Here is an 18,196-nt window from a genome sequence, read left to right as displayed (position 1 = left end):
TTTACACATTTTCATCCCTTCACACAACACTTAAAATTTTTCTCTTTTACACAATTTCATCCCTTCACACCACACTTAAATTTTTTCTCACTACTTCACAACAATAAAATTTTTATCTCATACACAATTTTATCACTTCACACAACAATTAAATTTTTATCTTATACACAATTTATCACTTCACACAATACTTAAAATTTTCTCTCTTACACTTAAAATTTTTCTCTTTTACACGATTTTAGTTTCAATTGTTAGTTTCTTTTAGATTTATTAAATTATTAAAAAAAAATTTATTTTTCGACAACGCGTCAATATGCAAAGCCATATTGACCTTTATCTCCTGTTAAATTTTAGTTATCCTGTGAGATGTGTCCTAGCAATGAAACAGAGATGATGTATATATCTCGAGTATCATATGCATCAGCAGTGAGAAGTTTGATGTTTGTCATGATCTGTACAAGACCATACATTGCACAAACAGTGGGAGCAGTTAGTCGTTACATGGCGAATCCTGTACGAGAGCATTGTAATATTCTTAAGAGGATCCTTAAATACATTAAGGCTGCCCCAAATAATGCATTGTGTTTTACATGATCGAATTTTATACATAGATTCTATGTCGATTCAGATTATGCAGGAGATCCTAATAAGATAAAATCTACAACTGATTGTGTGTTTATACTAGTAAGTGAAGCAACAAGCTGAGTTTCAAAACTACAAACAATTGTGGTATTATTTATAATAGAAACAGAATATTGGGCAGCTACTCAAGTTTGTAATGAGACAATATAAATTGAAAGGTTACTGGAAGAGAACAAGCACGAGCAAGAAAATGTTCATTTGTTTTGTTACAGTCAAAGTGTTTTGCACATCTCAAGGGATCCAATCTTTCATTTCAGAACTAAACACATTGGAGTCTAGTTTCACTTTGTTCGAAAATTAGTTGAATAATGGAGTGTGGCTATACAGAAGATACATATAAATGATAACATAAGCAATGTTCTGATCAAGCAAGTGAACACTGATATGTTTAAGTGATGTAAAGAAGGGATTTAAAAAATATACTGAGATGTATTTGATTCTCAATCAAATTTCCAAGTGAAAAAATGATATTTAAATTATGTAAGTGGTATGAATGAACGGAAAAATCAAATTTGGATGCAAAGTAGAAGGAATTGTGTAGAATTACATGTATTCAGATGTGGAGAACTCCAATAAACATGACTCTCCTCTTATTAGTTTCAGCATCCCAAAATCGAATTCACCTCACTTTTCTTGACTATTTATTCTTACTTGATATAGATTAGTTTTATAATATTTGTAAGTTGTTTATTCTCATTTATTAAAATAGTGGATATTCTCTTTAGAAACATAGTTAGATGTTGTAACTCTCAAAATATTATAGTGTAATTCTTTTTATTTGACTATGATCTTTACCTTAAAATTTTTTAATGATTTTTCAAATAAATCTTTATATCTAATTTTATACCTTATTTTCATGTTTCTATCTAAAAATATCAAACCAGAAACCATCTTAATAATGAAAAATAGGTGAAGCGAAAGGCCCGTGCTTACTGATTTGGCATGGAATCTTAGCAAGAGAGTCTGAATACACTCCATTCATTTCATAATTATTAACGATCAATTATGTCTCGATCATTTTGCAAAATTATTTAATTAAACCATTTACTTTGGAAATAGAAATGCACATCATGTGTCTCACCGCTTAGTATATTATCGTAATAGATATGACATGATCCAGCAATTGTTTTAGAATATTTGCCCCTATAATATTGTATATGTATATTTGATCTCATTTATATATTAGTAATTTTAAATATATCTCATCCATTTTTTTTTTCATTTTTTTCTCATCTAATTATTATAGATATGGTAAATATTTATTTATTTGAGAAAAATATTTTTTTAATAAAAAAGTCTAAACTAATTATTTGAAAATAAAAAATATTATATTTTATATATAATATTAAAACATAGTTTTTCACTTTTAAATATGTGAGCCTCCATTATTGACTCTCGAATTACACACCTGACAGCTATTCATATTTAAAATTGAATTCCGTTGAAATTATCAAAATTCCAGCCATTAAATCAAATTAGAAAAAGAATAGACATTGGGTCTGTCAGTGCCTGTGTCATCCAGCTGCATCAAACGATTCACTTGTTATAAATCAGGTCATATTTTACATTGAATACCCCTACCGACACATACACGATACAATACCCAAACTTACCAAACAACATTTTTATTTCATTGTAAAAGAATGTGTAAAAAGACCCCCAAATTACTATATACCATTAATCAAGAAAAGAGCATCCATTTTCTTTATAATACATAAATAGCACAATTTGTAGCAGTTGGATCAAGTCGAAAGTCCAGCCAAGAACGTCACCCCCGTGGACGGTAACCACGCCGACCCGTATATGAACCGGGCCACGGTGAACTTGCTAGCCTCCTCAGAGGAATTGATCACGTGATACCCGGGCCATGTAACACGTTGCCCCAGCGCACCACCAGGACCATAGTTCAGGTACTCGCCGTAGTACAGTGTGTCTAGTGCGAAAGTTGCATTCCACTCGAGCCACCCTCTAGGGTGAATGTGATCGCCTAGGTACGAAAGCATGTACACCGTTCGAGAGAACAGCTTCCATGGTCGCCCTAAATACGTGGGATATGACCCTTTGGCTATCTCGAGATCAGGTTCAGCTACTATTCTACAGGCATGGATTGAAATACCGGTGTTCTGGTTAGGGTCCTTTCGATTCTGTGCAGTTATGGTGATCTTTTGGAACGGCAAGGGCTTCCGAGCGTGCATGGTGCAATTTTGGAACACAACCGCCGCATTACCGAATATGAAGTCCACCGTGCCATAAATAGCACACTCGCGGTAAAACTGTCGTTGAGAATGTGTGTAGAGTGTGTCCTGATACCCGATAATGTTGCATCGGTAGATGACCGCGTGATCCGCACCGATCCGAAGAGCGACTGCTTGATGCTTTTCTGGTCCAGCCCAGTTTTCAAATGTCATGTCCCTTGCAATAAAACCAGCACCCGTTGCAGCTGTATGTGTGCAAACGCAAGCATGGCGTTATCATGACAGAAATATGAAACACACGAAAAAAAATGAAAATAATGAAATAAAATAAGGAATACCACTCGTATAATAAATGTTGCCTAAGTTCAAAGTGGGACATTAATGTTAAAAATAAAAACAGAATAATATATATAAAAAAAACCCATTTTAATAGTCAAAAAGTTGCGAGCCACTAATTCATTGGGGTCGTCTCCGGGGAACAAGACAATTGAATGCACCCATTCATTCGATGCAGACGTTTCCATTCTTGGTGATGCTTCAGCTTGAAAATATTATTCATCACAACCAAAGAAAATCTCATTTCTTTTCTTGAAAATATACGTCGACTTTACTCCAAAATTTAAAAAACTTAATTAATTGATTGGAATATTCTATTTTTTCAGCAACCAACGTAACATGTTTGATTTCGAACAAAATGTAATAAATAACAAAATAAAAATTGACGGAACAGGAGACAATGTTATCATCTGTCACGTCATGTTTTTCTACTAGAAAACGACAACACACACACACACACACTAATTTATGCTTTCATAGCAGAAATGTCAAGGCTAGAGATTTGTTCATGCTATCACATGGGTAGTATCTTAAATACTAATCCAATGGCTACAAGAGGTTCACTCGTATTTTTTCATGTGATGCAATATACGCGATACGTAGTCCTATCTCTTCTAATCATTGGATCAAGAGGAGCGTACTACGTATACGGTAACTTCGAACTAACCGGGGTCGAGATGATTCTGTTTCACTAGAAAACCCATTATCCAGTTATTAGGTTACAGCCATGCGCATAAGCTACTATAGAAAGGGACATGCACTTGGATATTGGTCGAATTAACTAATAAATCATCTTTTAAAAATATCGAATTGACGAGCAATCTCATTAAAGGAGAGCCACATGCAAGAAATACATGCACAAGCGTATGATCCCATCCCAATCATTTCATTTGATATTATATATATACATGTGGTGTTTACTCGTTAAATTATAATCATTCAATCATATTTAAAATATTATGATATCTATCTGTAAATTTCCTCAACAGTAGCTTAAATAATTCTCATATATGGTACATGGCTAATGGGACAGTTTCCATTTTGACGGTGGGATAAATGTGAAGAAAAAATTTTTGTTTTAAATTTTAAAAAAAAGTAAAAGTAAAAGCCGAAAATTCATAACTTTCAACTTCTAAAAAAGCACTTTAACAGCTAAAAAAAATGATTTTGACTCGTAAACTTCTTTGACATTACGGGCTTTAATGTATTATTTGGACTTATTGGTTCTATCCAATTCCTCCACCTCGACACAACTATGCTGTACTTGGTGAAGACAGCCCATAGGATGTGCTACACCGAGTATATCCCTTCCCAGTGACCAGCTGGGAACCACTTCTATAATAGAAACACTGCGACTGTTGTCCATTAGTAATGTGACAACACATGGATGCCTCGGAGGAGCTGTTTTATAATAAAAAAAATTATTTAATTTTTTATGTGGAATAAACTTAGAAGATTTTTCATATGATCAAAAATGCATATTTAAGTCTATATTAGGAAAAATATAAGATCAGGGCTCCATTTTTTTTTTATTTTATTTAATAAAGATGGAACATCATTCATCAGCATTGGGGTAAACTATCATGCTATCACAATATTATAGTTGTGCAACAGACTTATCCGAGAAAATGTTAACGAAAATCAGACTCATATTTATGGATCGAAAAAGTTCACCGACTCGGATATCTCATTATGAACTAATAATAATATTGTTGTTGATGTTATTATTATGAGTGGATGAATCAATCATGGCATAGTGGACATGGGAGACGCGTTTGCATGTTGAAACTGAAGGCAACTCCAAACTTATTGTTTCCGTGTAAAAGAGGAATAAAGGTGAAAGAAAGGGAGAAAAAGGAAATTTACCGAAAGTCGCTGTGTGGAAAGTTGTCATATTCAGCTGGACGCTTTTGCCACCAGAAATGACTGTTATGCCCCTCCCATCCCCAACAAACATTAGGTTCATCTTCCTTCTCCCCACTTTTAAGATATCCTCCACATATCTACACACACGACAAAAAAGAATCATAAAATGCCCATGTTAGTATCGGACAAGTGAAAATCGTATTTTTAGTTTCTTGAAAAATGTGTAAAGTTTTATATTTAAGACAATATCTCAAGAGCAGGTCTCATGTGAAACCATCTCACGGATCGTAATCTGTGAGACGGATCATCCCTACTCATATTCACAATAAAAAGTAATACACTTCGCATAAAAAATAATATATTTTCATGGATGACCCAAATAAGATATCAGTCTCACACGAGTTTTTACCATATCTCAAATTCAAAACTCAATTACAACAAAAGTCAACTAAAATCATGGCCACCAAAAAATGTTGTCTAAATTAACTTTGGATTCCACCACAAATACCTAGTCAAGAACAATGGATACAAGTAACATATGATCAACAAAATTGGTCCGGACAAACATAAAAAAAAAGTGACATTTGGTTAGTCCCCAATAATACCAATAGACGCGTAAGTAAAGTTGCACTTTCCATCAAATTCATTTGGTAGATAGATACATATGATTTTATACATTATAAAACAACCCATTTCACGTGAGAATAATAATTTAATAATTAATCTTTCACATCATGATTGAACTTTAAATCATCATCCTAATCACTAGCAAACTTGATTAATAGACACGTAGCTAAGAAACATGGTCAAAGAGGGCATTTAAGTCAATTTAACAAGTCATATGCAGGCAAAAGAAAAGTATAGCCACCGAGAATGAAAGAGCGATGAGTATTACTTTCTCCAACTTTTTACGAACGAACACGTGAACTTACCTTCCTGCCCTCACGTAGATAATGAACCTCCGGGTGCTGTTCTCCGGCGCCTTCTTGATCGCCTCCGTGATCGTCTTGCACGTGCCGTTGCCGTCCTTCGATACGATAATATCGGCTTTTATCGCCGGCGCCGGAAAATCCAGGAGCATTCTGTCTCTCCGGGACAGCCAATTCGGGAAATGCTCGTGCTTCTTTCCCGGGCTCAGTAACTTCCGGCGGCGGTTTTGTATCGGGATTCCTGAGAAATCATCGTTCCGCTTGGCGGCGGAGTAAATCGCGAGACAGTTGCTCACGAGCCCGGCTAAGTCCTTCAACCTGCCGAGCATTTGGTTCTTCACGTAGCCTTTTAACTCGTCGAAGCCTTCCATGCAGGTGTCGTGGTTCGTCAAGGCGGCGCTGAGCCAGGTTAGTACGTCCTGAGTTGAGCCGCCGACTCCGCCGCCTGGTGCGACGGAGGTGAGCGAGCGTGAGAGGAGGTACACTGAGTCGTCCAGGAGTTCTAGACAGTCCTGGTATGCGGATCTGAAGCAATGCCAAAATCAGTACCAAATTAGGCTCCATTATTTTTTTAAAAAAATAAATGGAGAAGTACAAATGATAGTAAAATAATGTAGTTAATTTCAACATATGCAACGGCTCATTTTGACAAAGATTTGGTTGGAAAATTAGGGAAAATGAAAGGTTTAAAAAGAATTCAGCAGACCTGACATGGGCATCCATCTGAATGTTGCTAATGTCGGAGGCGGAATATAGAGCGTGGCCAAATTTCTGAAGAGTCATGTTGAACGAAATGTGCACAAGGTCCCTGTCGGAGGCAGCGACGGCGCCGGGGAAATCGACGAGGGAGCTGACACAGAGACTCTGGAACCGCGTCAAGCTGCATGTTCGAGACAAGGCAACAGACGGCCTACGAATTCCGAGCGTCTCATCGCCATCACCAGAGCTTGCATTATTCCAGAACACCACCACGAACGCGGCGGAGACGGCCGAAGCCGCCACAAGAGTTGCGGCGAGGATGAGCAGAAGAAGCTTGAGCTTGGACCGTTTTGGAGCCCGTTCGGAGTCCGGGGTCAGGCTTCGAGTTGAGGAATCCCCACCGGAGTGGGTTTTTTCTAGCCGGCCGTATTCCATCGCCGGAAGAAAACGTGGAACAGGTAATTTTATGGAGATTTTGTGGGAAGATTGAAGAAGCAGAGGTGTAACGGAGAAGGGATACAGAGTGGGCTTGGTAGTGTTGGGGTGTATATATATATATATATATATATGGGCGACAGTTTTACACGGGGCTGGATGAAAATTTAATATGTTCGGATTTGCCAATCGGTGGGTGAAAGTTGAAGTTAGATCGGGGTTTCAATTAAATTTAATAGTTTTTTATTTTTATTATTATTTAAGTTTTTACCTCGCTGTTAATATTTAATCATTATATATATATGTATAAATCAATATATGAATAATATAATGATATATGATTTTTATTTATTTATAAAATTTGAGTCAAAAATTAGATCAAATAAAGATTTTGAAATAATTTAATGTCTTTTTTTATTATTATAATTTAATATCTGGTATTTCACACAAAACATTGCTTTGACTATGATATATTCTATATTTGGATAATATAAAACATCACATAAGTTCTACCTAAACTTGCAAGTCAAGGTCAAGTTTGAGCTACTTTAAAATCATGTCATGTTGTTAATTAGTTACAACGATTGAATTGTTGTAGATGAATATTTAATAATACTTTACTGACCTTAGATCCACATTTAAGTTGAAATTAATCATATTTTTTGTTTTTTTATGGTGTGAGAACTTGTAGATGTTACTTCCGGTGTATACTGTGTAAACATCTTGGTTACGTTAATAGTTTGCAAACCATGTTAATCTGATAAACTATATCAGACCAATATTTTGTGATAGATTTGTCAGAAAAGATGTTTGCATGAGATATCGAACTTCTGTCAAATATTAATTACTCCGTCAATTCGGATGGAGGAAATTTTTATTATTATTATTTATTAGATTTGTTTCTTGTATGTATATGTTGATATATTGTTTATTGCCTATATAATAAAATAATATGTGAATGCAAAAGTATAAAAATATCTCCGATTCGATCATACAGGAAATAGTTAATTCCATCACTCTGAAAAACAAAACAAAAATTATCGATCCAACCATGTAAAATATTTAAAATTACCTACTCCAAGGGTAAAAGTACTGCATTAAATCTTTATTTATTAATATAATTAATCGATATTTATCACACAATGACTTTCAGGAAAGAAAAAAAAAGTTGTAATTGTTTGATTTCCATAGGATAGTTTGGTAATCTTAAATATGATGGTAAGAATTGATGTACAATTCCTTGATGTATATGCAATATCTCTTATTCAAATTTTCACCTCCACAATTGTATCAAAAACAGGGAAAATGAAATAATGGTAACTGCATATATGATTGAAGATAATAATATAATTTTATATTTAAATCAATTTTAAGGTATGATAAGTGATGCCCCCAAGAGACCCCGGCCCCGGGTATGGACCCTGACCCGGAAGGTTCTCGAACTCGGGCAAGATCAGAACGGGGAAAAGATATTGAAGTACAATTACCTTCAGTGACCTGGTGGGAAGGACGCCCGGGGAGTAATCAGCTAATATCCGGGGTAAAAACTTCCCGGCTCAAGAACACCTCAGAGGCACTCGGGTGGAAAACACCCGAGAAAAAGACGCATTCTCTCCTTGATCACCACGTCTTCCTGACATCGCGGAGCCTATTTTACCCCATTCCATGACCAGGTCAACTCTTAGTACGTGTCCCACTACTTGACAACGTGGCCCATGACCCCGAATCATGGACCACTATCCGAATTCGGCGGGTAAGTCATCTACCTGCCTCATCTATAAAGACCCCCCGTAAGTACTACAGAGGAGGTAACTCTTTTTGGAATACTCACAAGCACTCACAAATATTCTTACTCCCTCTAAGTTTTCCTTTGCGTACATTACTGACTTGAGCGTCGGAGTGGATACGCCGGAACAACTTCCGGCGCTTCCCTAACGTTCTGTGTTTTCAGGGTTATTACTCAAATCATCCCGGGCACTGTCCTCCAGGTGACAGGGAACTCAACCACCCCGGACCATCAGTAACTTGCAAGAACATCCGCACATATATCCAAACACTTGACTTGGCAAATCGCCCACCCGGCTATTACTCGATTTGCCCGGTTGACATCAATAAGAAAAAAAAAAATCATGCATACGATATAAAAAAATTTATATAAAAGAGCAAGTCTCTTGTAAAATCGTCTCACATATTTTTTCTGTGAGATGACTCATATGAATTCATACTGAAAGAAAAATAATAATATTTTTATTAAAAAAGTAATACTTTTTAATGAACGATTGGAGATTTGTATCGCAAAATTGACTCGTGATTTGTGAAATTGTCTTACAAAATTTTATTTTTAAAATTTTTTATTTATAAAAAAGGTCCATTCCAAATTCATTAGCTTCTGTTACGTGACCAAATACAATTTTACAATAATAAATTTCTAAAAACCGATTTCAAATATTTTTTTCTTAAATTGTGTGTGGGAATGGAGAGGTCGGAGGTTCTGGCTTGTTGTGTGGTCGATATGGGAATTAGCTGTCATCTACTATGTCTATGTTCCCACGACTTAGCAGCATTTCCTACTTCGATCAAATATATATACATGTTGACCCCCATAGAAACTGTTTCTATAATGTCATCCATCAGGTCATTCCATTCTATGGTGATAGCACGAATATTTTAATATCAAATCGATAGAAAGTCATGGATGCATACCAATCACTAACAAAATATCGAGAAATTTGAGAGAATAACTTTGCTCAATAATTTTTTTATGGAAAAAACTTGTGTGAGACGGTCTCATGGATCGTATTTTGTGAGAGAGATCTCTTATTTGGATCATCCATGAAAACTTATTAACTTTTTTATGTTAAGAGTATTACTTTTATTGATAATATCGGTAGAATTGACACATCTCACAGATAAAGATCGTAACCATCGCACAAGAGACCTAATCTTTTTTTAAAAAAATATTATCATGATTTATATCAGAGATGATTAGTTATTCAACAATTAATGTGTATTGTATATAACTTAGAGTGAGTCTCATGTGAGACCGTCTCACGGATCATAATCCGTGAAACTGGTCAACCCTACCCATATTCACAATAAAAAGTAATACTCTTAGCATGAAAAGTAATATTTTTTCATGGGTAACCCAAATAAGAGATCTGTCTCACGAATACGACCCGTGAGACCGTCTAACACAAGTTTTTGCCTATAACCTTATAATTTAACTTGCACTAAAATCTTAAATTTGAGACGACTTTAAGAGTTTTCAATATCATGCACGGGCTTATATTCTTATTGGCGGACAGGTTTCACAAATTCATCGATATTATTTACATATTCTTTTTATTGAAATTAGTTTTTTTAACAAGAAAATGCAAAAATAATTAAGTGTTTCTCTTAATGAATTCGATTATGATGCTAAAATTTGTTGATATTTAATTTTATATTTACAATTATTAATTTTACAACATTACCTTCAAAGATTGTTTGTGGAGTGTTTATTTTTTTTATATACATATCAAAATTTAAGAGCTTCCAGTCAAGAATTGTCTTTTTTTACATTAATGAATTAATTGCTTCTTATATATTATTCTACCAGAAACTAAAAGATCTTTTAATTGTAATATATTTAATTTAATATGCTAAATTAAAGACCATTTGAAAAATATTAGATAGTTAATTTTCAATTTACACGCGTAATTAATTTTATGATATTAATTTAACATAAATAATTCTGGTGGATCATGGCATGTGTACCCTAGAAAAATTAAAGAATGAAGTAAATAATTTTTTTTAAATTAAATTTATTAATTTTATAGAAATTTAACTGGTATGAGAGATAAAATGTAAAGAAAAACGTGAAATTTATAATTGAATGGTTAAATGATGTTTTAAGAATTATAAAAAAATTGACCACCATATCATAGTTAATTAGTAAAGAGAGTTTAATTTAATTTTAATAAATAATATAGATAGTTATAATTTTTAATTTAATTTATTTAATTAAATTAAAATTATTAAAAGTGTGGTGGAATCATAGATGCGAGTGATTAATTGAGTCAATTATTATATGTTTTATTTTTGAGTTCAGACTAAATTAAAATTTTTGAGTGTGGACAGACTTAGCGCGGATCTAGAAATCAAATCATTTAATCTGAAGTACACAAAATACAAATCATATTAACTGAAAAACAATTTGAGATAATTTATTTATTGTTCAAATTTAATTGTGGAATTATAGTTTTTTGGGAATTAATAATTGGTCTGGTTAGAAGAAAAATTATAATGTGATGTTGTTTGGATTGTAAAATATTCGAGTTATATCATTTTTACAAACTATAATTTTTTATAAAACAACATACACTTGATCTTGTAAATAGTATCAACGTCAAGTCCATATATTTGATTTCTCATGGATTGAAATGATCGCGGACTGTTGTGAAGATGTAATTGTTCACGTTGAGATAACTATCAAAACGTAGTATTTGAGCTGTTATAACATTGCTTGTGTTAGATAAGAAATTTTCTTGAAGAAAACATGGATTCGTGAGAATGAGAGATGAATGTCGAAGTATTTATCTCATTTAATTTTAATATATCTTTGTATTATTTAAAAATTTATAATATTAATAGAAAAAATTATCATAGTCTTGGCTCATAATTTATGAAACAAAATATTTCGACTCCGATCAAATTCGAAATATTTAAAATTCTTATGGGGCAGACCTCATTTTTTTTATTATTTTACTCACATAATATAGATACACATAGATACGTTGATCCGATTTATTGAAACTGTAAAAACTATATATATAATTATCAAAAAATATATATTTTATCATTACATTATATATGTATGTGTATGTATGTATAACACTATATATTTTATATATAAATAAAAATATATTAAAATACCATGACGATTTACATTTTCCCAACGGCATTACTGAATCTTTGACTTCGTAAATTATATTTTTTTGGTTATTTAATATTTCAACCTTTTAAAAAATTAAATTTAAATTTAAATTCACGCGAATTCATGCAGAGTCTGAAAACATTTAACGTCCATTGTTTTTCTATAATATATTATTTTTTAATTAATTGACATGCAGTATGTTGTGTGTAATAAAATCCATTAAATGCACCATTGGTAACAGGGAGAAAATAATATCTTCTCTATATTAGCAACCAGCGTAAAACTATTGTAATGCCCGGAAATTTAATCCTAGTAATCTATAATTATTGATATATAATTTAATATGATTATGAAAGGATTAATTGGGACACGAAAATAAGACTACATGTGAAATTCGAGGAAGTTGGGCAGAGAGTGTGGCGCCCGCGCGGTGGTTTTTGACCGCCCGAGCGCCAACTGGACGTAAGTTTTATTACGTTTAGACGTGTTCTGAAATTATGATATTGTCAGAATTGAATAGGATTCATATATGATGTTCTTGTCAAGTTAGACATCATAGAATCGAAGTCAGATTAAAGAACGGACTGTTTATGTAATTGTTATGAATTTTGGAGTCGATTTGCCTGAGAATTCACATCAGATATGTGTTGTTATTGAGATTATGACTGGTATCGACATTGCTTATGAGTCCTGGTATTATATCTGTGATGTTTGGACTGACGGGGTTATCAAGACTGTATTGTTATGCCGTCGAAACATCAGTTGATTGATATTGAACAGATTTGATAGTGATTTTGATTATATCGTCGATATGGATTAGATCGTATCTCAATTGACATTGATCAGATTTTATTGTGATCTGAATATTGATCAGAACAGGTATTGAATTGAGTTGAATATTGATATTATATCTGTTCGGTATTGTTATTACCAGATTGGGAATGGACCGAGATAGAGTCGGGACTTCTTCTTCTTCTTCTGAGCGAGAAGATAAAGGTATAAATTAATGTTGAGTTGGGATTGCACAACTCGAGTGAGGTTTGACTCGAGTTTCCCTAAATCACATACTTTATTTTATTGCATTGATATTTGCATTGAGTTGATTGATATACTTGTTCTCTTGAATTATAGATGACAGATGTTAGACGAGTAATCTTGTGACAGAAGTGCCTGATAGTGGTGGGATCACCACGGGCACATTGCACGATGTCATGAGATATTGTATTAGCGGAAATGCCATAGTCTGTCACTGGATAATTGGCTATCGATGTGGATAGAATTATAGCTCCTTCTATTACTGGTGATCCGTATTGTATCGATGTGGATAGAATTATAACTTCTTCTATTACTGTTGATCGATGTTATATCGATGTGGATAGAATCGGAGTTCTTCTATTACTGGTGGTCGATACTATACTGATGTGGATAGAAACAAAGCTTCTCTATTACTGGTGATCGATACTATATCGACGTGGATAGAACTCGAGTCTTTTCTATTACTGTTGGTCGATATGGAATGCCAATGTCTGGAAACCGGGATCCCTAGGCTAGGATTGAATCTAGTCTAAAACGTAGAGTCACGAGTTTGAGTGACAGTTATATCGATTGATATTGATGGATGTTGAATTATGTTCCTGATATTGGTACATACTTAGAATATGATTTATTCTTGATATTGAATCATGTTCCGGTTCAGGATACATGTTTAGAATATGACTTATTCTTATTATTGATTCATATCATGATTGGATATAGGATATGATTTGCTGTCGTATACTTTTATATTGTTTATATAATGGCATGTATACATGATTTATACTGGGATATTTATATCTCACCGGAGTTATCCCGCTGTTGTCTTGTTTGTATGTGTGCATGGCAACAGGTGGGCTAGGATCAGGGTCAAGAAGAGAACGAGGCTGGACTAGATAGCGTGGAGATCCGGGCTTTGAAGCAACTTAGGATTCAGCAATGATTTGTAGTTGAACCTAGTTGGATTATTGTAGATCATTCAATAATTGTATGTTATGTTTAATATGTAATTTGAATTTAATTACATTACGTTTCCGCTTTGCATCTAAAAAAAAAAAAATTAGACCCTGTTTATATAATTGTTTGAAGTAGTCATAATTATGATTTAGAACGTGATTAACGTCCGGGTCCCCACAACTATTGTCATAAGTGTGAGTGATTCTGTACATCTATATTTATATATCAATTTGTACAACATAATAAATTCAATTTGTCAAAATGTCACTATATATTGAATACAAAATCTCACGATATAACAATAAAATCTCGTGATATAATAATTGTAACGATATATTGGTTGTACTTTTAGCATTATTCATTGTCTTAATTGGTTACTTTTTTTTTACAGCAAAACTTGAAATTTTATCGAGATAGATAAATTATTATAAGATTTACTAATCACGAAAGAAACTCGTCATTCATCCATACAAAATATGATTGGTAGTAAGAAGAAAATTGAGCACTATTATTAGCTACATTATTAGCCAATCTATTCTTATAATAAAATCTGCAACTAACTACATGTTCTTTTATAAGGTCTATGCTTTCTGAAACACGTAGACGATAGACCCACATAACCAATGTCTTCCTTAAAGTTATTGACTGCTTGTACTGCTAATAAGAAATCTGTCATTACTTGAACAGCATAGAACCGTTTGTCATATAGTATCGTGATACCTTCCTTGATGGCCTCTAGTTCTCCCATAAGCACTAAAATATGTTTTGGTATTTGTTTACCAAAGGTCAAAAGTAGTCGGCCTTGATTTTCTCGGAGTACTCCACTCACACTGTATCGATTCAGGTTCTCATTGACACATGCATCAACATTCATCTTTAGATCAGTCAGTTCTGGTTTCTTCCAGATCTTTAGGGGTGAGTATTCGGTTAATTCGGTTACAAACCGAACCGAATTAACCGAAAACCGATTTAACCGAAAATTTTTTGACTAACCGAACCGAACCGAATTTTCACAAAAACCGAATTAACCGAACCGAATTAAAATCGGTTATTTCGGTCGGTAACCGAATTAACCGATTTTTTTTAAAAAAAATTAAAATTTTAAAAATTATATATATAATTAATAATTAATATTCTAAAAAAATTAAAATTTTAAAAATTATATATAAAATTAATAATTAATATTCTATTTTAATCATAAAAAAACACTTTATTCATAAAAAATTAATTATAATATACAATATTAAATATAAAAATATTATAAATTATATTTAAAACATAATAAAATAAAATTAAAATTATTTATTTAATAATTCGGTTAATTCGGTTAAACCGATATTTTTTTACAAAAACCGAAACCGAACCGAATTAACCGAATTAACCGATATTTGAAAATTTCGAAACCGAATTAACCGAACCGAATTTCCGAATTAATTCGGTTCGGTCGGTTAAATCGGTTTAACCGAATTTTTGCTCACCCCTACAGATCTTAACCGAAGATTGCTTCTTAGTAGTCGTTCTATCAGCAAGTCTAACATCTTGGAACTCAGAGAGAAAGGCTCGACTCCAGGTAGTATTCAATTCGTTCAAGAGCCTATCATTACCATGAAGGATATCTAGCTTTTCTTTCCAAACGACCCAAGTTTGCATAGCAAATTTTTCGAATTCATCCCGTGATAGTTGCTCACTCATCCACCAACAGAAGTCCATCGTACAAGCCTCTTTTGCTACTTTCATCACTTGGTAGTATTATGTATCCTTCCAGAGCCATTTGGCAAACTCACAGAAAAATAATGAATGACATGTAGAATCAGACTTTAAATGACAAAATGAGCAATTCCCACTAACCGGCACATGACGGTAAAATAGATTCTGGTTTGCATGATTTCATGTGATACTCGCCAGCAAAAAATACGTACCTTCGGCGGTAGAGAGAGCCTCCAAATAAAAGACCGTCATTTTTGCATTGAATGCTCAGACTGGTTGTCCGATGGTAAGAAAAGTCTTCTTTGTAATCGAGAACTATCTCGCACTGAGTAGTTACCTTTGGGATCAAACCGCCAAAATCTTGTATCACTCGAGTCTTGAGCCGGAAGGGAGATCTTTATTATTTCTTCTGCAATAAAAGTTGTTCCTGATTAATGTGGTATCCCAAACTCCATTCTCAATCAAGGAGTCCACTGTGGCCTCTCTTTGCCATGTCCTATTTGGAATATCTATTTTCGATGTCAAACTTGATACCCAACTATCCTCAAAGATTTTAATATATGACAATATAGTATTTTTTCGATCTATGCGATTTTGATCATTTATTTTATTAAATATTAATTTCAATTTTTTTTCAATTTAATTTTTTTTCCTAATGTGATGTTGACAATAGTAATATCATATCAGTATTCCTGATGAAAATAACTAAAATACATAGTTACTTCCACTTTAATTTTTTCTTAAAAATAAAAAATACTATTACAATAAATATTTACTCAAATACATCCAAAACGGATTCACATTTTTCAACATGAACACTTCGATTGTGTTTTGTAGGGCCTAGCGTTTGCCGCTTTACCAAAAGCTATAGTTAGTAGTAATGGTACAACTCAAATCTTTTAAATCGCACAGCAGCTCAAACACCATGGTTCGATCGCTCTACCAAACAAGGACAATGATTACACCCAACAATCCTCCTCCCAATAATTGCACTCCTTGCAATCAATACGAATCGAACTCATTACCTTGGCTCTGATACCAATTTGTAGGACCGAGTGCTTTACCAAAAACTATAGCTAGTAGTGATGGTGCAACTCAAATCTTTTAAACCGCACAGCAGCTCAAGCACCATGGTTCGATCGCTCTATCAAGTAAAGACAATTATTGCACCGAACATGTTTTAATACATATATTTGCCATTATCGTGTATTTCAAAATTTCTATTTGTTTGAATATACAAAATTGAAGTGGATCTCACTTCATATCAAACTATTACAAATTTTAATTATAATTATAGTGTATTTCAAATGCACATATATATTTCAAAAATCCATTATTTGAATCCATCTTCAAATCAAATATCACTTTAAAAATTAAATTTATCGATCAAAACTCAACTTTAAATAAAACTTACTTAATAAATCACTTTCCCGGACGAAAGCATCCATCTATATTGAAAAGACCCGAAGTTTCAACATATTCTAATCTACTTAATTATATTTCTTTCAACAAATTGAAATGGTTCAATGCGGGGTTTCTATTTTTAGCATCTCTCTCCATTTATAATTGAATCCCATCAATTTTTCTTCCTTAAAATGGCTAAACTACGTGTACTTTTTATTCTTTCCATGTTTCTAACACCATCCATAATACGAGTCATTCACAATTTAAGGAAGGTTTAAGTTCATGTATTGACGATCCGATGATTAAAATTTTAACGTGTATTTATTCCTGCTTTTCATTTTGCCCAATACTTGTAAGATCGATTTTTTGTTATATCAAAAAGACAAAAACTTGTGTGAGACGGTCTCACGGGTCGTATTTTGTGAGACGGATCTTTATTTGGATAATCCATGAAAAAGTATTACTTTTTATGCTAAGAGTATTACTTTTTATTGTGAATATGGGTAAGGTTGACCCGTCTTACAGATTGTGATCCGTGAGACGGTCTCACATGAGACCTACTCTATCAAAAATTATACAAGATAGAAACAATACAACTTAAATATTTTAAATTTAATAAAGATACATAGTTGCGCTTTAGTGAAGATATTTGATTCTCATTCAATCAACTTCAAATTTTCAAGAAACTACTATATAGATTTATTATTCTCAGGTATTAAATTTTCACAAAATTAATAATCAAATGAAGTGAAAAAAAAAAATCAAAAAACTTTTCAAAATGCAAATTTTTTTGGAGTTGAAAAAAATCAAAAAACTTTTGAAAATGCAATTTTTAAAAAAAAAAAATTCGCAAGTGGAGTGTTTCTATAGAAGCAAGCTGTCAAAAGTGTTACTTAGGACAGGACCCCTATAATCTGATCAAATTGATAAGGTATTAATTGTCTTCAATCAAATCCATGACCAAATCAATGGACTTTAACACTACTGGAAATTATTTTGGAAAATAAATATTTAAAATATACGAAAATTATTTTTATAATTGCACCCTTTTTTTCTTATTCTGTGATGAAAAATAAAAA

At 33.0% G+C, this 18,196-nt stretch overlaps 1 protein-coding gene across 1 annotated transcript; it reads right to left on the bottom strand.

Moving 5' to 3' along the window:
* Window positions 1-2,165: 2,165 nt before the first annotated feature.
* LOC140826361 (probable pectinesterase/pectinesterase inhibitor 34) lies at window positions 2,166-7,204 on the bottom strand. The gene is made up of 4 exons (XM_073188605.1): window positions 6,675-7,204; window positions 5,972-6,493; window positions 5,040-5,176; window positions 2,166-3,082 (listed from the first exon to the last, which is right to left on the bottom strand). The coding sequence occupies exons 1-4, from the start codon at window positions 7,100-7,102 to the stop codon at window positions 2,385-2,387; spliced, it is 1,785 nt and encodes a 594-aa protein (XP_073044706.1). The 5' UTR covers window positions 7,103-7,204; the 3' UTR covers window positions 2,166-2,384.
* Between the last annotated feature and the right edge of the window lie 10,992 nt (window positions 7,205-18,196).

The sequence above is a fragment of the Primulina eburnea genome, chromosome 1, assembly GCF_022965805.1.
Source record: "Primulina eburnea isolate SZY01 chromosome 1, ASM2296580v1, whole genome shotgun sequence".
Lineage (NCBI taxonomy): Eukaryota > Viridiplantae > Streptophyta > Magnoliopsida > Lamiales > Gesneriaceae > Primulina > Primulina eburnea.
This window is presented reverse-complemented; position numbering and strand designations above follow the sequence as displayed.